Here is a 25,787-nt window from a genome sequence, read left to right on the forward strand (position 1 = left end):
TATGGGTAATAGTAAAAGCAATGTGACTAGTAGCACAGAGTACACTGTTAGAAAACTTATGTCAGGCCACACTGTTCCATACCATCAAAGCCATATATACTGTGGTGCAACATAAATCTTACATTGAGATCTAATACACTGATCAACAACTAGCTTGCACTGGTTCGCTAAACTCTCACGTAGCACTGTTTCAGTATTTAAAATTAGAGTATTTTATTGGCCTATGGCCAAAGACAGGAAGGTGAGGCCTACAAAACCTACTGCTTATTCTAACTGTTCACCTCCCATCTACTTCTTCCAAGGTGATAGTGCTGGTGGTGGCAAGAAAGGTGCTAAGAAGAAAGGAGGTTCTTTCCAGACAGTGTCTGCTGTGTTCAGAGTATGTGAATTTTCTTTTATATGAGCCATGATTCCACAAAATGATCTGAGGGCTAGAACATCTGTCCTATAAAGAAAGCTGAGAGTTGGAGTTGCTCAGACTGGGGAAGAGAAGATTCCAGGGACACTTTATTCTGAATTTTCAACATATAATGGAGCTTATCAGAATGACAGAGAAAGACTTTTTTTACCAGGGGCTGTAGTGACAGGACAAAAGGCAATGATTTTAAACTGGAAGGGTAGGTTTAAATTGGATAGAAGGAAGATTTTTTTTTTACTATCAGGGTGGTAAGGCACAGGCACAGGTTGCCCAGAGAAGCTGTGGCTGCCCCATCCCTGGAAGTGTCCAAGGCCAGGTTGGACGGGGCTTGGAGCAACCTGGGATAGTGGACAATGTCCCTGCCTAGGACAGTGATGTTGGTCTTGATGACCTTCAAAAGCCCCTTCTAATCCAAACCATTCTGTGATTCTATAACTCCTTAACATTTGAATAAGAATGCAAAAGCTCTGTAGCTTGAAGCTGAAACCCTTGTTTTGTTCTATCACAGGAAAATCTAAACAAGTTGATGACTAACCTGAGAAGCACCCATCCTCACTTTGTGCGTTGCCTGATTCCTAATGAGACCAAGACACCTGGTAAGTCCATCATTATACTCTGAAATGTGGCACTGATGGGAAATAGCCTGCTTAGCTTCCAAACCAACTTCTGAACAGCTTCCTTTGCATGTGAAGTCCTTGTGGGGGTTGGCCTGCGGGACAGTAACCAATGGAACTTTCTTGTGTTGTCTACTGTGACTGTAAAATTTTGGTCCACAACACTTACCCATCTTTATTAGTACAGAACTGAAGGTGATAAAGATGGGCTTGATTACAACTGATAAAATTGTCTATTGTGGGGAACAGCGTTAGAAAATCCCTAACAAATGCCTAGTTTAAGGGACCACTGTATCATTCAGAACTGTTGGGTTCAGCCCAAGACCACTTAACAGTTCCTAATTATCCAGTGTTAGGATCTGATTCACTGAACTGGAGAACTGTCAAAGAAATCATATGTCATTTGTAGAATTCCATGTACAAGCTGCTGTGTGCTGCTAGCACTTGGAAAGCATTTTGATATAAAGTTACTTTTTTTTTTTAACTCACAAAGAATTTAGTTTCTGAGAACTGTCAAGTTTGGGAGTATTGTCATGTGGTCAATAAATTGAGGTACTTGCAAAGAGTTTGCCAGGGTGGGTTATAGGAGTCTAACCATTATGAGACCTGATAGTGGTAGAATGATAAGGTAGACACTGTTAGAATGTAGTGGATGCAACAGGAGTAGCTCGAAACAGGAGCTTAGCATCTGCTCAGGAAACAAAAAGTGAATTTGAGAATATCTACCTTTCTTGTTTATGTCTCTCTTTGTAACCCTGAACACCACAAGCAGGTTTAAGCAACACACATGTGTAACATTCACATTTCAGATATTCATACAAACTAGATATTCATACAAACTCAGTGGAGAGAAGCTGGCCTTTTAAATTGGCATTTTAAGGTATGACTCATCTGGCCGCTTATATACGTCTATCTTAGGATGAGATGAATCACATTCTAGAAGAAACTGTTTCACTCCACTGACTACAAATGAGCCCTTAATGGAAATGTCCACACTTCATATCCAAAAGTGAAGAAAGAGGAATCCCACTGGGGTCTTGACAGGCAAGAAGGTGCAAGGAGGGAATTAAGGAAACCAACTACAATAGAAAAGCATATTTGAATGGATGATGGTGCCAGATATGGCTGTCATTTTAATGTTGGGTTGGTTGTTTTGACAGATGTGGCTCAAAGGGAATCTTGACTTTGGCCTTTTAAAAGAAAAGGTAGTACTGTCTGATTCAAATTAGGGATGGTGACATGAAAGAAAGAAAACTGGACATCTGATTTTTAGCTGTTTTTAGTCTGCTTATGATTGACTTCTCTAACAGCTTCTTTGGGTAAAACTTTATTGATTACACAGAAAAGATAAAGTTAAATGTATGGACCATTCTGTAATAATGAAGCTGGTGGGAATTGCTATATAACAAAGTGATTCTGAGAGTTTATTCTGCCAGTTGTACTTTGTAATACACTTGATTATTACATTCAATAGATCTTTTAGCAGGAGGAACTTTATTCCATTTTTAAAGTCCACGGAAGGACTAAGAGCTTTAAGTAACCTGTTTCTCCACTCCTGTGTGGGAATCTAGCTGTACAATCTTAAAGAACATGAAGAGCCAATTGTCTGGAGGGCACTACACTACACAGTGCCATCTTTGCCTACATCCAGTGAGAAGGCTGATGCTGTTGAAGATTTTTCAGCTGCTCTCCTAAAGCACTGTCGTACCATTTTTAAAAAAATGTGGCCTTACACTTTTACACAAGCACTGGTAGCCCTCACATTCTTAGTAAAGCTCAGTGAAGCAACTCTCCGCAACTTATATGAATTGAAGGCATGTTCTTTCTGCACTTCCTGCATCTTTAACCAAGAGCTGCTTGAATTTTATTAAAAAAAAAAAAGGAAGGTCATTCTGGAATGCTAATACATATGAAGATTCTTTGGAAGCAAAAGGGAATTATGATGGATATATTTTGTTTAAGGTGAAATGGACCATTATCTGGTGATGCATCAGCTGCGGTGCAATGGGGTTCTAGAAGGCATCCGAATTTGCAGGAAGGGTTTTCCAAGCAGAATCCTTTATGCGGACTTTAAGCAACGGTAGGTCTTCAGTTATTGCTGCCTGTTAAGATAAGGCCTGAGTAAACACACAGCTCAGGTGACATGATGGGAGAGACACCCTCTGAATCAGACTAGATCAGTGGCATTGGAGGGAACCAAGTTGTTAATACTGTCAGAGGTCACTCCAGCGTTTCCCTCTCTGACCAGACTAGAGATTTCTTGATACGTCAGAACCAGTAGAATTTCTAAACTGCAGGCAATGCCAGATGATTCAAAGAGATGCAAAACAGTTGCAGTGTAAAGAATAAAGTGCCATTATAGACTGCTCTTTGAAGTCTCACAGAGTGCAGATACAACATCAATACATGTCAGTGCAGCCTCCTCTCACCCCACTGACTGAGCATTCACAAACCCGAGGCTTTGCCGGTGCTGTGTCCCTGGCCTGCATCCTGCGCCTTGTTTTCCTTGTCTTTGAAATGGAGACAACTACACAGGTTCGTGTGGGCTCAGTTGCTATAAAGTGCTAAATCAGAACTGACTGCTGTTATAATTAAATGTAACAGTAGAGTCTTCTATGCTGCACTGGTGTGAAAAGGACCCAAGATCTCTCTGAAAATGCCCTCACCCTGATGTTTAGTAAGGGATTAGCTGGTCTCAACTGTCAAATCTCAATTTGATGTGATAGATGAAGGAATCCATCCATAATGGCCGTGGTCCAGAATGACAAAGTACTTTAGGAATGACAATGGAAGCCTAAAATGGAGAATAAACTCACCGCACTATTATCCTTGTCGTGATTTTACGTAATTTTTTCAAGGTAGACTTGAGAATAAGAAGTGCTCCCACGTACAGTCACAAATCCATATTGATGTATCTGAGAAACCCCTTTAGAAGGATTAAGTGGTCCTGTCTATGACAAAGGATTACCTTAATCATTAAGTTACCTTGCAAAATGCTAAGACTGCTGTTAGCATTTAGAAAACAATACTGTGTCATTTTCAGTCCACTCAAGGATTCATTGGTACAACTTGTAGAGGCTGTGAGATGTGCAAGATCTGCATTCTCTTTGCAATATAGCTCATTTTTGTCAGTAATTTTATTTCATCTTCAACTCTTTGAGTAGCATTCCTCTGATCAATAAAACAAGTTGAGAAGAGGCTGACAAGTTCTCACTAATTTCTTCCTAATTGGATCTGCAGACACTCTTAAGTATGTGCCTTAATTTTGTATGTAACAGCATACACACCCAACAGATTCCTCTGTAGAGGTGCCCCCTTTTCATCACGTTCTGTTTAGCCAGCAAACACGGTCTAGATTTCAGATGACATATTCAGATGCTTTGAGATAGCTCGTTTCCATATATTTCATGCTATACAAGGGATCCTATTTTCCTCACCCTGTTTGCAACCAGTTCTTGCAACCTTTCTCATTATAGGTACAAGATCCTTAATGCCTCAGCCATTCCAGAAGGCCAATTCATTGACAGCAAAAAGGCTTCAGAAAAGCTTCTTTCCTCCATTGATGTTGACCACAACCAATATAAATTTGGCCACACCAAGGTAAAGCCCTTGTGGAAGAGTAAGTATAATTAATGGCAAAATATTTTGTTTGTTGAAAGTATTTATTGAATACAAAACCAACCTTCATGATGATTATAAACGAAGTACACCACTAGCAAGAAGGAGTACAGAAAACTTGTCTGGTTCCTGTGTGAGAGGCAGTAATGCCAGCCCTGGGAACCACACTACCAGAATGATCCAGCATGGCTGCAACTAGATTTTCCCCTGCCAGTTGAACACATTTATATCAGTGCATGTTAGACAGGCTCAGACAAGTTTGGACAGTCCTATTTTTCAGGGGATTTAGACACACAAAGTCTATCTTCCATATCCAAAGCAGTGTTAGGTGAGATACTGATTCTCTGGTCAGCACAACCAAGGCAGTGCTATCTCTGGACACAAACCCAACCACCTCCTCTACTAAACACACACAGAATCATAGAATGGTTTGGGTTGGAAGGGACCTTAAAGGTCACCTGGTTCCATCCCCTCTGCCATGGGCAGGGACACCTTCCACTAGACCAGGTTGCACCAAGCCCTGTCCAACCTGGCCTTGGACACTTCCAGGGAAGGGGCAGCCACAGCTTCCCTTGGAAACCTGTGTCAGTGTTTCACCATGCTCAGAGGAAAGAATTTCTTCCTAATATCTAATCTAAAGCTACTCTTTTTCAGTTTGAAGCCATTCCCCCCTTGTCCTGTCACTCCAGGCCCTTGTGAAAAGTCCTTCTCTATCATTTTTGTAGGCTCCTTTCAGGTCCTGGAAGGCCACGATTAGGTTACCCAATTCTCTGAGCCTTTCCTCAAAGCAGAGGTGTTCCACCCCTCTGATCATCTCAGTGTCTCCTCTGGCCTCTCTCCAAAGGTCGATGTCCTTCTTGTGCTGTTCCCCAGGGCTGGAGCAGCTCTGCAGGGGGGTCTCACCTGAGGGACCAGAGGGGCAGAATCCCCCCCTCCCCTGCTGCCCATGCTGTGGGATCAGCCCAGGGCATGGAGGGTTTCTGGGCTGGGCCATGTCCAGCCTCTCTCCCACCAGTACCCCCAAGTCCTTCTCCCAGGGCTGGGCTCCATCTGTTCATCCTCCAGCCTGGATTGATCCCGGAGGTTGCTCCAACCCCAGTGCAGCACCAGCAGGTAGTCTTGTTAGACTGCATGAAATTCCCATAGGCCACTGCTTGAGCTTGTCCAGATCCCTCTAGATGGCATCACCATGTATGCTTCTCAAGCCAGTTCTAAGGAAGTTACAGACTAAATCTTGAGCCTGACAGAGAAGGGTAGAGTACAGCAAAGAGACAGAGACAGTTGAAAGTTGACTCTTTAATTTAATAACTATTGATGAGCTAGATCTTCATGACCTACGCTGGAGGAGGCACTAAACAACACTGCAATAATGTGATTAGATCATACAGAGCGACTTGTCATGAATCACAGGAACACTGAGGATTTGAATACTGACACAAAATTTCTCCAGCTGTTAAACCTTTACTTATGCAAAACTGACTTGTACTAGCCTGCATCGGCTGTCAATAGCCACGTATCTGCCTAAGCCTCAAACTATTTGACTCTCTTTTATGTTATAGGTGTTTTTCAAGGCAGGTCTTCTGGGACTCCTAGAAGAGATGAGAGATGAGAAGCTCGTGAGCCTCATCACTCACACACAAGCGATGTGCAGAGGGTACCTCATGAGAATCGAATTTAAAAAGATGAATGCAAGAAGGTAATATAAGAAAACACTAACGATCATACTGTGTCAGACCAAGGGTCCATCAATGCAGTGTATGGTTTCAGACAAAAAACTGTCATTGTAGAAGAACCTTATAAAGTGGGAACAAAGAAAGTATAAACTAACAGCTTCCTCACAACAGCCTCACAAATTCTGGCAGTGGCTGTTTAGCAATTGGATCATGCAGCTGGACCGTGATACGTAGTATTTAACAAGAAACCTTTTCTCCAGAAATGCACTTACTGTTTTCAACCTTCAAAGAACCCAGTGACAGAGACAGACAACTGAACAAGGGCTAAGGTTTGTCTGATTTGAACATGTCTCATCATTTCACTGGATCACATTGGTTTCGTAAGGAATGACATACAACCACTCTCTGCTTTCCTTTAATTTCCTTTCCTGGCTCCATCATCTAAGATGAACAATTCTACCTTGTACAGAGAAGGTACTCCGTACTTTCAACTCCATACTTTCAGCTATTCCACATGCAAAATTTAGAGTGTAGGAGTGACAGCACTAGGCAAGCCAAGCAAACTTTCTCAAATGTTGTTGACAAGTGAAAGCTTTAGGGGGAGCAAGGCTTGCATAAATGTACAGGATGCTCTGCCAACCAGCTGCTTTTATTTGTAATACTGTGCAGCATATATTTAGCTCAGATGTTTCTTGAGCCACACATAGTTTCTAAGAATTCAATAACTCTTGCTGAATTTCTCTGCAAGGATTTGTCTAATCTCCCTTTGAACTTTGAGCATCAACATCTTTTTGCATTCAATACCATTAAAAAGTTTCTTTCTTTTTTTCAGTTTCTGTTAATAATTTCTAATATGACATTTGCTATTTTGAGTGACCCCAAAAGCATCAAGCTGCTGTTTCCACAATTGACAGAAACTGCTAGATTTGTAATCTCAGCAGGAATACTTCAAGGATTCAGTTTTCACTCTGGTATATACCTGAGCACTTGCATTTTCCTTGAGACTGAGGAAAGTCTCAGAGATTGCCAGCCAATATGCCAGAGAAGTCTGTCTGTTTTGGAGTATTTCTCCCTCATGTATCGTGACGTAGTTGTCATTCAAGTTACCAAACCAGCCATTGTGCAATAAGGGCCTAGAAATGACTCTTTAATAAAAGCAAGGGAGGTGATGAAGAAAAGTCTTATGCAAAAGTTCTTTGGGGTAAATGCTGATGCTGTGTGACAAATAATGAGAGTATGTTTCCAGCTTAAGTCGCACACTCTCATAAACTGTTTTCGTGTGTTTTCAGAGAATCCATTTATATCATTCAGTACAACATTCGTGCCTTCATGAATGTCAAACACTGGCCCTGGATGAAGCTGTACTTCAAGATCAAGCCCTTGCTGAAGAGTGCAGAGTCTGAGAAGGAGATGGCCAACATGAAGGAGGAGTTTGAGAAAACCAAGGAGGAGCTTGCAAAGTCTGAGGCAAAAAGGAAAGAACTGGAGGAAAAAATGGTGACCCTGTTGCAAGAGAAAAATGATCTGCAGCTTCAGGTCCAGTCTGTGAGTAACTTCCATTTTCAGATTGACCCCATTTCCTCTTACTCTGCTGCTCTTCCCTTTTCCATTGTCCTTCATAAACAGGCATGTAAAAGGAACACTGCTTTGTATCTGGGCTTTTCACTTACATCTAAGCAAAGTGAGTACAAAGCACACAAATTAACACCAGTAGGAATACAGGAAGTTCCAACTGGACTCCCAGATAAACCCACTTCACCATTAAGCAATCACCAGTGGAAGAATCAGACGTCCCACAGTATATACAATGTGATCCTCACAGTAGTGTCTGATTCTGGACTAAATATATGGTGTTTCCACATCTGCTGATCATTAAGTATGGAGCCAGGACAGGGGTGCTTTTCTGTCAGAGGCAGGACTGAATCTGTGGAAACTGCTTTTCTCTGGAATACTCCTTAACAGAGACTGAAATTGCACATGTCAGGTTCTAATAGGTAATAACAAGGCCAAAGGCAGTCTGGTGCAAGTGGACCTGTCACTTGTTGCCATGTGCTTTTGAATCAGTTGAGTTTCAGCAAGAGTCCTGTACTGTTTCACACGTCAAAGCTTTTACCTGTATCTGCTAAACATCAGATTCATTATCTGAATCCTTCTTCAGAACTTAACCTCACTGCGTTTTCTGAGTTTCTTTGTACCTTTCCTGGTACTTAATGCTCTGTTCTCCCAAACCCACTCAGTTTACAAGCATTTGGGACTTCAATTTAACACCTTAATTCATAGAATTGTTGAGGTTGGAAAAGACCTGTAAGATCATCAAATAGTAAGTCCATCAATAGTAAGTCCAGCATTGCCATGTTCAACCCTAAACCATGTCCCTAAGTGTCACATCCACATGAGTTTTGAACACCTCCAGAAATGGTGATTCCACCACTTCCCTGGGCAGTCTGTCCCAATGCCTGATCACCCTTTCATTGAAGAAATTCTTCCTAAGATCCAGTCTGAACCTTCCCTGGTGCAACTTGAGGCTTGTTTCCTCTTCTCCTGTCACTTAGGAGCAGAGCCCAACCCTCCCTGGCTCCCCCCTCCTGTCAGGGAGCTGGAGAGAGCAAGAAGGTCCCCCCTGAGCCTCCTTTTCTCCAGGCTGAGCCCACCCAGCTCCCTCAGCTGCTCCTGGTGCTCCAGACCCTTTCCTAGCTCCGTTCCCTTCTCTGGACACCCTCCAGCCCCTCAATGCCTTTCTTGTCGTGAGGGGCCCAAAACTGACCCCAGGATCTGAGGTGCCTCAGCAGTGCCAGCACAGGGGTCAGTCACTGCCCTGGTCCTGTTGGCCACACTATTGCTGACACAAGCCAGATGCTCCTGACCTTCATACCCATCTGGGCACACCTGGGCTCATGTTAAGCTCCTGTCACTAACACCCTCAGGTCCTTTTCCAGCTTTCCAGCCCCTCTGCCCCTAGCCTGGAGCACTCCTTGGGGTTGTTGTGACCCAACAACAGGACCGGGCACTCGGCCTTGTTGAAGCTCACGCCTTGGCCCCTCGATCCAGCCTGCCAAGATCCCTCTGCAGAGCCTTCCTGCCCTCCAGCAGGTCAACACTCCCACACAACTTGATATCATCTGGGACCTTGCTGCAGGTGCCCTCTGTTGTCCTAGGAGACAGCAGATACCTGTTCTGGTATTCTGCCTAGAATACATCAAAGTAGCATTAATTTAGACAAAATTTTATCTGTTAATCATGTGTCACAAAATGTTAGCTATAGTGAAAGTTGCAGGCTACAATCTAGGTCGAGCTTGACCCTATCTTGGCTGAGAGATTAAAGAATGATGGCAACCAGATTAGGCTCATGTGAATAAACTGGGGAAAGACAGTCTGATTTATATCACTAAAGGAGCTTATTAAAGACAGACTCATCTACTGTTCTATGAAAGTTGACTTTGAATGCTGTATGTTATACAAATCCACATCTAAGACCATGCTTCCATGATGGTAGTATTCCAGTTTTCTGCCCACCTATTTATCTCACTGATTCCTTGCAAGCTCATTGTTACGACTGAACCCTGTGAGTCTATTGTATGGTATTGTAGTCAAACCATCTGACCAGCTAAAAGGAAGTGTCTCTACCATGGGATTAGAGTCCACTTTCCTAGCCATGGCTGAACAGGATCATTTCCTCATGATTGAATCACAGGCATTACTGCCCTGACTTGTGCAATCAATTTTGTGGATATGGCACTTGAACTTGTTTCCTTTTGTCATTGTTATGATAAATATAATGAGCATTCAATATGTTCTGACAGGAGAGTGAAAATCTAGCTGATGCTGAAGAGAGATGTGAAGGACTCATTAAAAGTAAAATCCAGCTGGAAGCTAAAATTAAAGAACTGAATGAAAGATTGGAAGATGAAGAGGAGACAAATGCTGAACTGACAGCAAAGAAGAGGAAACTTGAAGATGAGTGCTCTGAGCTGAAGAAAGATATTGATGATCTTGAAATGACTCTGGCCAAAGTGGAAAAGGAGAAGCATGCAACAGAGAACAAGGTGACAGAGAAATTGGGGAATTATTCTTCCCCAGACAGTTTTCACAGACAGTTGTCAGTTTTGTGGAAAGTTGCAGTCATTCTTAAGTGTTCTGAACAGAAGTGAGATGTGCCCAAGGCATGGGTGAGAGGTAGTCTCACTTAATCAGCTGGCAGAATTTTTTCTGTTAAAATTTTAATTTTTTCTTAGGAACGATGTATTTTCTGTGACAGATCAAAAAGAGTTAAGAGGTTGTTATGGTGCTTTATAGAGAATTTTCATATTTGCCTATTTGCAGTCTTAAGGAATCAGTACATTTGTGTCTCCTGTGGATAATGGAGGGCTAGATGTTTGTGAGCAACTCAGCATAGAACAGCTATGCTGGTTCTTTCTCACATGCATGAGAACTGATTTTGCAGATGTTAAATGTTTTCTTATGATGTATTTTAAAAGACCAGGTTTCAGCTAGGATATCCTTCCCTTCCATTGACCTGATGATACAACAAGAGTCCTTCCTGGTTTGTGGTGTTCATACTGTCAGTGTAGCAAGGACGGTCTATATCAAGTGGTCATTAACTCATTTATCTCCCAGGAAATGCACATGTACATGTCTACAATCAATATGAAGAAACAGAATTGAGCTATATATGTTAGAATTCAAAAGTCCATGTGTGTGGGGACAGTGTTCTGTCTTGCTGTAGAAACAATGATGGCAGAGCTGTAGCTACAATGTTGAGCTCCCTCCACTGCCATCACTGAGATCAATACCAGATCTTGTTTGCAATTACAGATGTGTTGGACATTGCTACACTAATGCCTAGAGGAAACCTAGCTAGTGGTGGGTATTAGGATGAGGGAGTGTCCTATAGGATATCAGGGCCATGTCCACACTTAGCAGCATGGACTTTCCTTTACTGTCAGGCTTTCCCATTCAAATGTGACAAATGGAAAGCAAGGATTAGGCAGGCTAATGCACAGACCTGATGCATTTGAGATAAGGTTGCTGATGTGCAAGGCTCTATTGAAGTACAAGGAATTTCCAAGATAAAGCTAGCAGAGCCCAGTTAGAAGCCCCTCCCCTAAACATGTGATTGCTTGTTCCACAGGCATAAGGGGTTTTGTCATGTTATTGTGTTTCTTTCAGTTTTACGGAAAACTTAACATATCTTTGGTTATGCTTGCCACTTGATCATGTCTTTTTAAAGAACCTGACTTGCTGAGAATTTACAGCTGTTTTCACAGCAAAAATATCACATGCAGGAAAGACATTCCTTGAGCAAGAGCCATTCAGAGAGCTTTTGTAAATCCCAGTGGAAATGCTTTCAGAGGCAAGTGAAGACCCAGAACACTACAGAATTCAGTAGGATAGGACTGGGGGTCAAAAATAACTAAAGCAAGAATTCCTACAAGCAGGACCAGAGAGGTCAGACTCTCAGGCATGACACTTGCTGCTGCCCTCATCACAATCAATATAAACATACTGTGGAGAGTTGACTACATTCATGCAAGAGTTTGCAAGGATGCACTCACTGTGTTCTTAGTGTGCCATTTCTCAAGGCATCCCCTCATAGTATGGATGCTGGCTGTCTGACAGGTTAAGAATCTTACTGAAGAGATGGCAGCTCTGGATGAAAATATTTCTAAACTCACTAAGGAGAAAAAGGCCCTGCAGGAAGCCCACCAGCAGACGCTGGACGACTTGCAAGTTGAGGAAGACAAAGTCAGCACACTCACCAAAGCCAAGACCAAACTGGAGCAGCAAGTAGATGATGTAAGTAAAAGTTTTTTGATTTCTATATATAGATGCTCTAACAGATTAGAAGAGGCTAGAAATCTGTAGTTGGGAGCATAAGCAATACCTAAAGTAATCGAGCCAGCTCTAATAATTTCAGCTAATTGACAGGGAATTGCAGAATGCAGTACATTTTTCATGTTCATCACTGGGCATTTCAGCATTGTAGACTTCTGTGACCTGATTTAAACCATTAGCTGGAGCAGGACACCTGTGACAGTTTGAAAGTTGCTGCACAGCTATTTGTGTGTGCATATACTCCAGGAAGTTATGAATACTGGGAATTTGTCCATATTTAGCGGTCTGTATGCTAGAGACTGCAGCCACTGGAAAATTTTAATTTCTGTTTTTCTAAAAAACTTGTATTTCTACTGTGCACAGCCAAGCTGTGGACAGCTCAATGACTGAAATCAAATCACCATGGCAGCTCTGATCTCACAGTGAGAGTGTAGCACAGGTGGAGATAATCTGATTGTTTTCTCTATGCATCAATTTCCAACTTAGTTAGATTATTAAAACAAGAATAGTTACTTTCAAAGTAAAATTTATGTGTTTCAAAGTACGTTTTATGTGTTTTAGCTTGAAGCATCACTGGAACAAGAGAAGAAACTGCGAATGGACCTTGAGAGAGCAAAGAGAAAACTGGAGGGTGATCTGAAAATGTTTCAGGATTCCGTCATGGATTTGGAAAATGACAAGCAACAGATGGATGACAGGCTAAAAAAGTATTGCACTGACTTCTTATGCTCTGAATTCCGAACTTCAGGTTTTATCTTAACTGTATTGCATTTGCCCTCTTGTTCTTTAACAGAAAGGATTTTGAAATTAGCCAGTTGCAAAGTAAAATTGAAGATGAGCAGGCTCAAAGTTCTCAGCTGCAAAAGAAAATTAAGGAGCTTCAGGTAAAGTCTAAAGAGTTATTAATACTTCTAGGAGCAAGAACAACTTTCTTAGAATTAATTGATATTTATTCTTACACCATTCTACAAAAATATTTTCTCTCAAATGAATAACCATTAATATGGACTCTGTGGGCTGTTCCCATCTCAGGGCACTTTTACAGTGACTCTGGCCTCTAATTATACATGAATATGTAGGAAATGTTTTAGGTGAAGATTGTTATAGGCTTTAAAAATGCCACTGAGAATGGCTTTTCTAAGGAAACAACAGAACGTGACATAACATGTCATGATCAGGACAAAGATCACCTTCTTAATGCAGAGCCAAGACAGCTCTCTTCAGTGCTATTATGCCATGACTGCTCATCTCAAAGTTTCTTCCATCCTGTTTGCTGCTGGAGAAGGGACACTGTTTTGTTCTGGCTTGCCCTTTGGAAAATTTTCAAGAAACTCATATTGTTTTACATTTTGCAGTGACACCACCTCTATTTCTTCAGAAAAGTGCAATTCTAATTTCTTCACAAAACAATAAATCCATTCTGAGCTATAACATAAAATGAAGTATCAGATTTTACATTCACTGTTGTTCCAAAGCTGAATATTGCATGTCCTAGGACCCAATTCAATGAAGTTTCTAACGGTGCTTTTCTTTCTACGCTTCTATAAATGGATGTGAATGTTTGCTCTTTATTCCTTAATGATAATTTCAAATCTGTTTATTCAGAAGTCCTCTTTTAACCAATTAACTCTCTCAGGCCCGTATTGAGGAACTGGAGGAGGAAATCGAGGCCGAGCGAACCTCTCGCGCTAAAGCAGAGAAGCATCGGGCTGACCTGTCCAGGGAGCTGGAGGAGATCAGCGAGCGCCTGGAAGAAGCAGGAGGGGCGACGGCAGCTCAGGTGGAGATGAACAAGAAGCGGGAGGCAGAATTCCAGAAGATGCGCCGGGACCTCGAAGAGGCCACGCTGCAGCACGAAGCCACGGCTGCCGCCCTGCGCAAGAAGCACGCGGACAGCACAGCTGAGCTGGGGGAGCAGATCGACAACCTGCAGCGCGTCAAGCAGAAGCTGGAGAAGGAGAAGAGTGAGCTCAAGATGGAGATTGATGACTTGGCCAGTAACATGGAGTCTGTCTCCAAAGCCAAGGTTGCTGCACAGGAAGAAATGTTTCTCATCGTTACCATTGTTGTTCTGAACAACTGGATGAGCTGAAAGAGATGCTTTCTATCTCTTCACAGAGCAATCTGGAAAAGATGTGCCGAGCTCTTGAAGACCAGTTCAGTGAAGTCAAAACAAGAGATGATGAACATGTGCGACTAATTAATGATCTGAACACACAGAAAACACGCCTACAGACTGAGAATGGTATGTCCCTTGATGAGATGTAATACTCCCATGTCAAGTACTTAAATATGCTGCCTGAATGCCTGTGTATTTTGTAACATGTTCATTACTCAGTGATCTGAACAAAACTCACAATGTAGAATTTCCTCCTGGTGGTAGTCATACAAATGCTACCCAAGGAAACATAAAACCAAACCAAAAGAAGAACTGTCAGTCAAAATGAATGTGTGAGTTTGTGATCAGTTTATCTCCTTTCCTCTGATGCCAGCACAGCATTTCTCTTTGACAGGTTCTCCTATCGGTGGGAATGATATTGCTTCTAACCCTTCAATTTACCACATTATATCTTGTAATCACTTTCCACGTGGCTAGCTGCTCTCATTCATTTGTTTTATGTCTCATATCTCTGTCTAAAAAGATCAACTTTTCCTCATTAGGTGAACTTACTCGGCAACTGGAGGAGAAGGAGTCCTTGATTTCTCAGTTGACTCGAGGCAAACATGCTTTCACTCAGCAGACTGAAGAGCTGAAGAGGCAACTAGAGGAAGAAAATAAGGTGACTTGCTTTCATTTGGACCAACAACTTGTAAAATAAATACATGCACTAAAAAAACAAATTAGATTTCTCCTCAGAGAAAGGTAGTGACATCAGAACAGTGAAAATTTTGAACTGTGCCTTGTGGTATAATATAGAGAAGAGACATCAGAAATTAAATAAGGAAGAAAGTTTAAGTCCTTCTCATCAAGACTTCTGAAGTTCAAAAACATGAGAGAAGTGAATAAAATCAGCTCTGTGTGTCTACCTTACTGTACTGGAAATCCTTGAGGCAAAGCAAACAGCAGCAGCCAAAAAAAGGAAATAGAATAGGAGTGCTTGCACCTTGTCTGTCGCTGGATTTATTCTATCTTTTCCTGAAGCATTTGGTGCAGATGTGTTTGAGAGGTGGTGTCCCAGAAAAAGATGGACAAGCACCTGACCTTGTTTAATAGCATCAAGTTTGAAACACAGAGTCCCTAATGCTATTCATTTTGTTCCTTCTGTTGCTCTAGCAACTGTAGCAGGGAGATAGGAAGCTTTGATCAAAACGGCAATAAAAAAAAAATCCAGTCACACATTGTTAGCGTTTTGACAATTTGTATCATTTTAACTACCAAGGCCAAGAACGCCCTGGCCCACGCCCTGCAGTCCGCTCGCCACGACTGTGACTTGCTCCGGGAACAATATGAGGAGGAGCAGGAAGCCAAGGGGGAGCTGCAGCGCGCCCTGTCCAAGGCCAACAGCGAAGTGGCCCAGTGGAGAACCAAATACGAGACGGACGCGATTCAGCGCACGGAGGAGCTCGAGGAGGCCAAGTACGTGGGGAGTGGGATGGCCTGGAACAAGTAGAAGGATATTTAAGTATAAATGAGTATAACTGAAGGAAACCAGAATACGCCTGTAGTGGGAATATGTAGAGCAGTGTGCTTTGTAGTGTATTAGGAGTGAAAAGGGGAGTGAGTAGACATTTAAGGGAGGAGTAGAGGTCGAGGCTCAAGAGTGTCTACATAAGAGAATTCCAATGCATTAACTATTGAACTAACCATAGCAGTTGAAAAATCACATTCTTTACACTGCCAATATCGAAAGTGTATTTCTGATCCCTCTCCACGTTGGTACAGTATGTACTTGGGTACGTATTCTCCCTTCCTATGCACCACTCCAGAGTGCTGTGTCACCCCAGACTCTTAGCACCACAGCGTTCTATGTTGCTCTCCCATTCCCAATGCCTTTCATGTCCGTTTTCTGAGGTCAGAATTTTCCTTTTCTCAGTGGTGATTTTCTCATTCTGCAGGAAGAAGCTGGCCCAGCGCCTGCAGGACTCAGAGGAACAGATTGAGGCTGTCAATGCAAAGTGTGCTTCACTGGAGAAGACAAAGCAGAGGCTGCAGGGGGAAGTGGATGACCTGATGATTGACGTGGAGAGGTCAAATGCAATCTGTGCAGCATTTGATAAAAAGCAGAAGAATTTTGACAAGGTTCATTCAAAAGACCATGCCAGATCTGAACATCATTAGATATTTGATAGGCCAGGACAAATTCTGAAATTACGGAAGTTCTACACTAGCAGTAGATAAATTGCATCTTACCCAAACCAAAGTTATGGTAAGGACCACATAATATGACATATGGTAAAGATAAAGTCACTGTGTAAGTAAACCCAGATGACCGCAACAAATGATGAAGTAGCCTTCTGATAGTTTTTGAAAGCATGAAATCTTTGCAAGGGAGACTGGCAGGATCCATATGTAGTCTTTGGTCAAGCAGACTGAGCAAGTACTCACATGTAAGCTATCAAGCCCTGACTTTTGGCTGGTGCTAGTCTGTCAGCCTTATATTTGGGTGAGGCAGAGCTTTAGAGTCATGTTATGTTCCAGCCTTCATTGCCTTTACTAATATTTAAAAGAATCTACACTGTTGGACCAAGTTATGGATGTTGTATAGCCCTGTGCCTTGGTCTAGCCTTGTGTGAGTGAATTAAGTGACTGTACTAAAAAGGATGCCTTACAGAGCCGTGGTATCAAACTCAGGAGAGAACCGGTAGAGTATGACCTTTCTTGTTGGAGTCTTCTCCTGAGTCCAGGACCACTGGCTCCTGCTGTAATACAAAGGCTCACACATCCTTATTCAGATCAACCACAGCATCCAATCTGGTGTCCAATCAAACTCCTGCCTGAGAGCCTGGGGCATGCACTAGTGCTGGATGAAGAGGCACATTTAAGTAGATTCCACCAAAACAGCCAGAGTATGTATCACAGTGAGTTGATTGCCACAGGCAGAGAACAGTCCAAAGCAAAAGACTGTAAGATAGGTCATGCCTCTTGAGTTCTTGTAAAGGTGCAGAGACAGGAGTGTTGCAGAACAGGTCATTCTTATGCTTCTGTTACTCCAGGTCGTGGCTGAATGGAAGCAGAAGTACCAGGAGAGTCAGGCTGAGCTGGAAGCTGCCCAGAAGGAGTCTCGCTCTCTCAGCACTGAGATCTTCCGGATGAAGAACGCCTATGAAGAAATGCTTGACCAGGCTGAGACTGTCAGACGAGAGAACAAGAACCTCCAGCGTAAGTTCAGATATCTGTCACCAGGAATTCACCATGAGCCCTAAGATGCTTCCACATCTCTGGACTACCAGAACTCTGCCTCTTCCCAAGGTTTTGTTCTTATAATTTTCCATAAAGGTAGCAAATTTCTTTCTTGTTCAGCTGATCTTAAAGTCACCTGCAAGCACATGCCTACAGCTCATTACAGCATCCTACTTCCTCCTCCTTCACACCGCCATGATCCCATGTATGGATAGGGACCAAATTAACTGAACAGACAGAAATTATTATGATTCTAAGTTTTTTCAGATTATTTCAGTCAGTCACTGCCACTAGAAAAAATCTGGAGGGCTGTTATCTGTCTCCTGATTATTGGAGGTTTATGCCGCTGTGGCACAAGGGATTGGCATTTAATAAGCAAACTAACTAAATAAAGGAAATCCAACTCAGATCCTTTTTGTGAGCTGAATGGTCACTGGGGACTGTCTCTAGAGATGTAATTTCACTACCCAGAGGAAGTTGACATTATTTTCTGAGCTCACTCCAGTTGGTCCCTCTTATTTTCAAATTGCACGCTGAACTGGGTTCAAATTGCACACTGAGCAGGTTATCAGAAATAAAGACTGCACATGAGAGAAGTGTGCAGTTAGCTCGGTTGGTTAAAACTCGGAGCTAATAATTCTAAGGTCGCAGGTTCAACACCCTACCCATTCACTGAAGAGTTGGACTCAATCCTTGTGGGTCCCTTCCAACTCAGAATATTCTGTGATTTCATGATTCTGTGATTTCTCCTCACTGCTTCATCCCATTACATCAGTTCTCTTTCGTCACTCCCGTTGCCAAAGAGCAATTGCAGGTGCCACTGATAACATTATCTAAGATGAGATGAGTATGTGTTTTCTGGTTGCAGAGGAAATTTCTGATCTGACTGAACAGATTGCTGAGTCTGGAAAAGCAAATCATGGGCTGGAGAAAGCAAAGAAGCAAATTGAGCAAGAAAAGTGTGACCTACAAGCAGCACTAGAAGAAGCAGAGGTAAGTGTCCTCAATAAGGTGCTTGCTTTCAAAGAAATCAAGAATGGGGAAAATTTAAATATATATTTTATATTCCTGATACCCTTAAACTGTCCCAAAGGTGCAGCAAGAGAGCACAGACAGACCAAATAGCACAGGATCCACTCCTCTTCCATATTAATGTGGCATTCCTTGCTGTACTACCATGCACAAAAAACCCTCAGTCCCAGTCTAAAATTGAGTTCATTTTGCATCATCTGCTTGAATTTGCTCCCATAGAAAGCTGAAGAAAAGGAATTTGTACTTCAAAACACTGATAATTTTTGTTTTCTAGTCAAATTAATCAAGGATATTTTCCAAGAAGGTCTAATCAATACTCAAGTTTTCTCAATGTCACCCCCTGCTCAAAGCAAGCTGAATGCTAAAGAAAATTAAGACAATATTTCTTGAATTCCTCCACTTCAAATGAGTGGGAGTCAGTAACATGTTTAAAGAGAAGTCAGTTCACAGGACATGCGTTCTGATGAACATGAAGAGGTTGCTGGGGATCAGCTGAATCTTGGAGTACACTGGTACACTGTCATGCTTTGCTGGCACAGGCTGTATGTCAGGTCCCACAATTCCATGATTTCTGTCTTCGTTACTGTCTTTGGCTATCCCTCAGTTCTCCATTGCTTCAAATCTTACTTTTTTTTGCCATTCCAGGCCACACTGTAGCTCCTTCAGTTCCCTCTTGTCTGGGTTCTGCCTTCTGTTCCCTATCTGCCCTGCCCGTCTCTTGGAAAATGTTTTATACTTCTGCATGACCACATCTGATTCTCCACGAAATGTCTTTGAGAGCACTTGATGAGCTGTCCACGGTATACCTATGGCATACCTCAAAAATAGAATTAACTTAAGTTGGACAGGATCTCTGGAGGTCTTTAGTCCAACTTCCTGGTCAAAACACGGCCAACTTTGAACTTACATTAGGTTGCTCAAAGCCTTGTGTAATTGATCTTTATAATTTTTAAGGATGAATATATTGCTGGACAGCCTTCTCCAGTGTGACACCATTCTCATGGGAAAACATTTTTATCCTTATATGCAGTCAGGATTTCCCTTGTACCAACTGTTGACTGTTGCCTTTTGTCATTTTGCTGTCCACCACCAAGAGCCTCACTCTATTTTCTCTGTAACTTCCCTCAGGTAGAAAAAGAAGTATAAAACAACTGGCACATCTCTAGATCTCACTAGATGGGCAGGCAGTAAGAGAAAGAGGTATTGGTCATGAAATCCATCTGCTCTAATTTATGCATCTAAATGTCATCAATCTAATCCTGAATTAGTCACCATAGGCTGATTCTAGAAGCAAAAAGGAGAAACAGGCATCTCTAGAGAGTTTCTTCTTAAAAGGCATTCCAGGGCTACATCAACTGTTTCATTCTCTGGATGTCTTATTTCTGTCCACTGGTTGTAAAGAGCCAGCTTCAGGCTTTTAACTCCTTTTAGCTGAAGCTAGATGACACCAGTACCAGAGGGAAAAGGCTGTGTGGAAGGGGAACATGCCCACACAGTCACTGGAATGAGACTAAGGGTAGAGTCCCTAAGCAGAATTCATCATGGAGGTGCAAGAGAAGGCAAGCTGCTTCTGAGCAGGAGGCTTGGCTGTCCTATTTTATGTTTTCATATGATTTGTTATCTCTGCAGTGTCAAAATAGCCCTCAGTGCCCAGACCTTGTGGTATTGGAGGCATTTCCCTAAGGAGTATTATTCCTAAATTACCATTTAATATCCAGATGAGGTACAGTGACTCTTGAGTATGTGACAGCAGTTTTTTTCAGTACTTGGCCTTTTCTAAAGGTCCACAGTAAGGCAAATACACCTGCCCTGCTGGCTGCAAAGAGTCACATTTCTGCAAGGGCATTTCCCATCAATGGACACTGCAGAGACAAATGATATTTCAACCCTGACAGGGCTGTTTAGAGCACGAAGAGGGAAAAATCTTACGTGTTCAGCTGGAGCTGAACCAGGTGAAGTCAGATGTTGATAGAAGGACTGCAGAGAAAGATGAGGAAATTCAACAGCTGAAGAGGAATCACCAGAGGGTATTAGAGTCTATGCAGACCACGCTGGATGCTGAGATCAGAAGCAGAAATGATGCTTTGAGGCTGAAAAAGAAGATGGAGGGAGATCTGAATGACATGGAAATACAGCTGAGGCATGCCAACTGTCAGGTAGCAGAGACACAGAAGCACCTTAAAGCCGTGCAAGGGCAACTCAAGGTAGGGACCACAAGGCTTCTGTCCCACAGGTCTTTGCCATTCACTCTGCTTGCCTCTGAGTCTCATGGTGCTTTCCCCTCCTAAGGATTCCCAGCTCCATTTAGATGATGCTTTGAGAGAGAATGATGACCTGAAAGAGCAGCTTGCTATGGTAGAGCGTAGGAACAATCTGATGACAACAGAAATGGAGGAGATGAGAGCTGCTATGGAGCAGACCGAGCGAGCCCGGAAGGTTTCTGAGCAGGAGCTGACAGATGCCAGTGAGCGAGTGCAGCTGCTCCACTCGCAGGTATTTGGCATCTCCTAGTAAAGGAGATTACCATAGGCATATGGGAGTGGCACAAATGGGGTGGGAATGACCTGTCTTCTGACTGTCCCAACAGAACACAAGCCTCCTCAACACCAAGAAAAGACTGGAAGTGGACATTACTCATTTACAGAATGAAGTCGAAGACAGCATTCAGGAAGCCAGAAATGCAGAGGAGAAAGCAAAGAAAGCGATCACAGATGTGAGTCCTCTTGCTTGCCTCCCTTCCATTTTATACTACTATAGTCACTTCTACACTTTAGAAAGGTATGAATCACATGGAGGAGAACCAATTCTTCAACAGAAAGTATCTGTGACACACAATTCCTCCCACATGGACCTCACACAGCCCTGCCCCACTGCTTGCCACAGAACACCCCTTCAGAAATGGTCCTCGTCCTGCTAGCAGTCTGTATTGAAGAGGCATCTCCTCTCCCCTTTCCCAAACCCATTCACTTTTGCTTCCAGAATAAATGTAATAGACAGGATAGAACAGATGGTGGCAAAATTGCAATAGGAAAAGAGTTATTTGGACCAAGGCCTGTTTAGACACAGCACAGAAAAGCAGAAATTAAGACAAAAATCATACACACTTCTATACAAATGCTAGACATGTAAGAAATAAAAAGAGACAATATAAATGTTTCATTTAAATAAGGCTACAGTTCCACAGCATCAGAACTACCAACGTTTAGGACCATCTAGGACAGGTATGTGGAAATGAAACAGAAAATAGTGACACTATTCCATCAAGTCCTCATGCACCAGTGTCTAGTCCTGCAGTCCTGCATGTCCTCCTGACCTCTCTGCTCTGCCACACTGGGAACAGCTATCCATCCTGGGTCCTGGGGATCTCAGCAGGCACAAGCTTTTCAGTGCAGTTTGAGGTACTCAGGGTCATTTTATTGGCAAAAACTGCTTACTAGTCTGCCTCTGGCAAATTTAGGCACCAAATAGCCAGACACTCATAATCACTTGGGAGCCCAGAGACACAGAGTGCTAGCTGGTGATATCTCACAATATCCCTAATTTTCAATGACTTAAAAAATAAAACTTTGGTACCAAGCCATTTGCACGCCTTAATTAATTTTTTCTTTATGCCAACCCTGGCTGTTCTCCAAGGTGAAGCAGTTTTAGACTTTGAGTAACAATGATCCTCTTTGTATGACAGATCCTTAGCACAGCTGTGGGCACTGACTGAGAACTTGCAGGGCCACACACCAGTGTGAAGCTGGGTCTTGCTCCCAGGGACACAGAACTGCCGGGATGGGGAGGCGTATTTGTAACATAACTGTGCCCTACAACCAGGCAGCCATGATGGCAGAAGAGCTGAAGAAGGAGCAGGACACCAGTGCCCACCTGGAGAGGATGAAGAGGAATCTGGAACAGACAGTGAAGGACCTGCAGCACCGTCTGGAAGAGGCCGAGCAGTTGGCCCTGAAGGGAGGCAAGAAGCAACTCCAGAAACTAGAAGCGAGGGTATGGTGAAGACTTGGGTAGCCTGAGGTGAAGTTTCTGACTGGGCTTTTGATTGCTGGAACCTCTTGTGAGGGTGGCAACAGGGACAGCCCCAGGTATTCCCAGGTTTGATGAGAGCTACGCCGAGTAGAAAAACACTGCACTGTGGGCAAGGAACTTGAGAATGACTTCATAAATACTGAGTGGGCAAAAATGGGGGCAGATAAACATAAGGTGGACACAGACAGTAACTTTTGTCTAGGGAAAAATAATTTAAAGCATACTTACTTGGGGATGAACTTGGAACTGAAAAATACAGCCCAGACAGGAAGGAGATCACAGTCTCATCCAAGACAGGTCTCAGAAACTGTTCAATGTGCAGTAGAAGCAAAGACCTAAAAGAGAAAAAAATTTGGGCTTCATTAGGAAAGGCACTAAGAACAAGACAGAGAGCATCCTTGCCACTATATTAAATATACCATGTGTAGTTTTGTTCTCTGCAGCTTAAGAAGGATCTGGGGGTGAAGCCTTATGAGTATTGACAAACAAGACTAGGACTCTGCTATTTGAAGAGACCAGGACATCTTCACCTGGAGATTAGTTTAAAATAAATAAAAGGAAGTACTTTACAGAGTAGGTAGTCAAATTCTGGAATGTGCTGCCATGGGAGGCTATAGAGGCAGATGGTAAAAGGCTCAAAAAGGGAGTAGAAATCAGCAGGTTTATAGACATACTTAAGGGAACAGGCATAGATAGGCCACACTTTACACTTCTAATCTAACGGCTATGGAAACTGGACAAGTGTGAAGAGAGTAGACAGCAGCCAGGTTCCCATGCTGTCCCTAAATAGTATATGCTGCTGGCACTCTCATTAGGCTAGGTGGACTACTTGCGTGACCCATTAATTGTGCTCTTCAGCTGTTTCTGTTTCAAAATACAGCACAACTGACTGGGAATTTGGTGCTCTTGGCTTTGAAAGGAAACATCCACACAGAAATAAAAACACTGTAATTCAGGTTTTTCTCATACACACTGCAGAAGAGGGATGGAGCATTGGGAGGTTGTTAAGGACTATTCATGAGGATGAACTGGAGTCAAAGATAACAAATGAAACAGATTTTCACCATTTACCTGGTGAATATTGATAGATCCTTCCTTCTCTGTTTCAATTTCCTCTTCTCTGACAGATTTAAGCCTAATTCTGATTATAAATGCTCTAAGTATGCACAATTTACCTTTCTATATCCTTTTATAAATAACTATGGATTCATACACTATGTCACAATTAACATAGCATGTTGAGCATTTTTTAGCTAGTCTAGACCCAAGAAGCAGCTACAGGAATCTGCCCTGCTCTGTCTGCCACTTTCTCTGCAGCCTTTATCTGTAGAACTCTGGTTCCCAGGATCCTGCAGCAGGATCAGCAGCCATTCTTGGCAGCTTGCTATCTTCACCATGATTCCGTGTTTCAGATTAATGAGTTAGAAAATGAGCTTCATGCTGAGCAGAAACGAGGAATAGAGTCTCTGAAAGGAGCTCGCAAGTACGAACGAAGGCTGAAGGAGCTCACTTACCAGGTATTGCAAATCCTCCGCCCTCTTATGTGGATGACCTCGGTCCATGTTCCAAAGCTGACATGAGTTTCACTTCCTACAGTCTGAAGAGGATAAGAAAAATATTCTCCGGCTCCAGGACCTGGTGGACAAGCTGCAGTTAAAAGTGAAAGCATACAAGAAACAGGCTGAGGAAGCTGTGAGTGCAGGACTTTTTTCAGTGGGCCTCGGTACAGATTTCCAAAAGGTCTGGGCTCCCTAGCTCATTAAAATAATTGAATACTCAGTTTGACAGGGCAACTATGGCCACTGCCTTTGAATATCCTTTATTTTATAAAGGCACCTCAGAACAGAGTGGGTGTAGCTATAATTATCTTGGAACTCTTGCACCTTTGGAGCCACACAAGCCAATTTTCCCAGCTGGAATTGAGCAGGACTAATTGTTCTGCCCTCCAAGGGGTACTAGATAGAAATGCACAGGGTACTGGCCATGCAGGTATGTACCTGTGAGGCTAAACCAGGTGACATTTCTGTGGCACAGCCATGGGTGTTAATGGTAACAGGGCAATGTCATTTGTGTCTGTGACACTGACAGTGCTGTCTGACTTCCAGGAAGAACAGGCAAACGTTAATCTCTCGCGATGCCGCAAGGCCCAGCACGAGCTGGAAGAGGCCGAAGAACGAGCTGATATTGCCGAATGTCAGGTTAACAAGTTACGAGCCAAAAGTCGTGACATTGAAGGCCAGGTGAGTTGTAGGGATGCAGAAAGGGACCATTCCTATGCAGCCGGTGTCACAAAGGCCTCTGCCCAAACACCTTGAATACAGCCATAGCTGTATTCCTCCCACTCTTTCACTGGAGTGACCTCAAGGCCAAAAACTGGCACTTATTCAAAACCAGTGTGTTTTGAGAGTCCTTTTGGTGACTCCCAAGAGTCAGACCAAATATGATCAACTCTAAGAATCCAGGTCTTTCAGCAGAATTGGGAGATAATAGCTCTTCATCAGGAAAATGGTAGTACATTTGCAATAGCCACAAACTTGAAACAAGTCCACAAATAATTCAGTTGCTCCAATATCCTCTACATTATCTTCCTTTTTTTATATTTAGAAATCAGAGAAATGAAGTCCATGACCAGAGCTGTGGCAGGCTCCCTCCCGATATGGACTTCTGTGTATCCAGCAGATAGCCATTACTTTCTTCAAGTAACTCACTACTTTCTTCAAGTAACCAGGTGTGTGTGTAACTAATATATTTAGCCAACCTTAAGTAGAAGTTGTGAGAAATAAAAATAAACCTAGGTGATGCTCAGGTGACTGTAAGGAGTATTGATTCACTACAAGATGGACAGTGAGAGTTTGTGACTGGATGCAGCAGGATTGCCAGTGGTTCACCAGGGCAATGGGAGCCCATTCCTGTTTTTTTCCTCAGTTTTGACTCTCCTGGTTGAGGGAAGCTAACGGTGAATTAGGGAGAATACAGAGAAGATATCTGTCAGGCTGTAACCAGGGACTTGAGCTGCTCTGTCCTGCTGCCTCCGTAGCAGTCCCTGGCATAACCCTGCGGGGACTGGGAGAGCGGCTCCTCCGGGCAGCGCGTATTTGCGGATCTGGTAGGAGCGGAGGGGGTGAGTGGGGATCAGTGCCCCACACCGCGTGTGCGTGCGTGCGTGTGCGTGCGTGTGCGTGCGTGTGCGTGCGTGTGCGTGCGTGTGCGTGCGTGTGCGTGCGTGTGCG

The 25,787-nt window shown here is 43.0% G+C and overlaps 1 protein-coding gene across 1 annotated transcript in view; it reads left to right on the forward strand.

The window, feature by feature from the left end:
* Nucleotides 1-25,256, forward strand: part of LOC113979042 (myosin-1B-like) — a 33,174-nt gene extending 7,918 nt beyond the window's left edge. The window contains exons 15-39 of the mRNA XM_027706478.1: nucleotides 303-379; nucleotides 927-1,014; nucleotides 2,995-3,112; nucleotides 4,509-4,632; nucleotides 6,210-6,346; nucleotides 7,613-7,868; nucleotides 10,124-10,366; nucleotides 11,940-12,116; nucleotides 12,717-12,862; nucleotides 12,949-13,039; nucleotides 13,792-14,181; nucleotides 14,274-14,400; nucleotides 14,817-14,935; nucleotides 15,536-15,732; nucleotides 16,212-16,395; nucleotides 17,310-17,475; nucleotides 18,365-18,489; nucleotides 20,424-20,732; nucleotides 20,818-21,021; nucleotides 21,116-21,241; nucleotides 22,348-22,518; nucleotides 23,970-24,074; nucleotides 24,154-24,249; nucleotides 24,663-24,797; nucleotides 25,162-25,256. Of these exons, the coding sequence (XP_027562279.1) occupies nucleotides 303-379; nucleotides 927-1,014; nucleotides 2,995-3,112; nucleotides 4,509-4,632; nucleotides 6,210-6,346; nucleotides 7,613-7,868; nucleotides 10,124-10,366; nucleotides 11,940-12,116; nucleotides 12,717-12,862; nucleotides 12,949-13,039; nucleotides 13,792-14,181; nucleotides 14,274-14,400; nucleotides 14,817-14,935; nucleotides 15,536-15,732; nucleotides 16,212-16,395; nucleotides 17,310-17,475; nucleotides 18,365-18,489; nucleotides 20,424-20,732; nucleotides 20,818-21,021; nucleotides 21,116-21,241; nucleotides 22,348-22,518; nucleotides 23,970-24,074; nucleotides 24,154-24,249; nucleotides 24,663-24,797; nucleotides 25,162-25,176 (3,926 nt within the window). The 3' untranslated portion in view covers nucleotides 25,177-25,256. The remainder of the gene's footprint in view (nucleotides 1-302; nucleotides 380-926; nucleotides 1,015-2,994; nucleotides 3,113-4,508; nucleotides 4,633-6,209; nucleotides 6,347-7,612; nucleotides 7,869-10,123; nucleotides 10,367-11,939; nucleotides 12,117-12,716; nucleotides 12,863-12,948; nucleotides 13,040-13,791; nucleotides 14,182-14,273; nucleotides 14,401-14,816; nucleotides 14,936-15,535; nucleotides 15,733-16,211; nucleotides 16,396-17,309; nucleotides 17,476-18,364; nucleotides 18,490-20,423; nucleotides 20,733-20,817; nucleotides 21,022-21,115; nucleotides 21,242-22,347; nucleotides 22,519-23,969; nucleotides 24,075-24,153; nucleotides 24,250-24,662; nucleotides 24,798-25,161) is intronic.
* The last annotated feature ends 531 nt before the right edge of the window (nucleotides 25,257-25,787 follow it).

Source organism: Neopelma chrysocephalum, unplaced genomic scaffold, assembly GCF_003984885.1.
Source record: "Neopelma chrysocephalum unplaced genomic scaffold, ASM398488v2 Primary Assembly neopelma1_377, whole genome shotgun sequence".
Classification (NCBI taxonomy): Eukaryota; Metazoa; Chordata; class Aves; order Passeriformes; family Pipridae; genus Neopelma; species Neopelma chrysocephalum.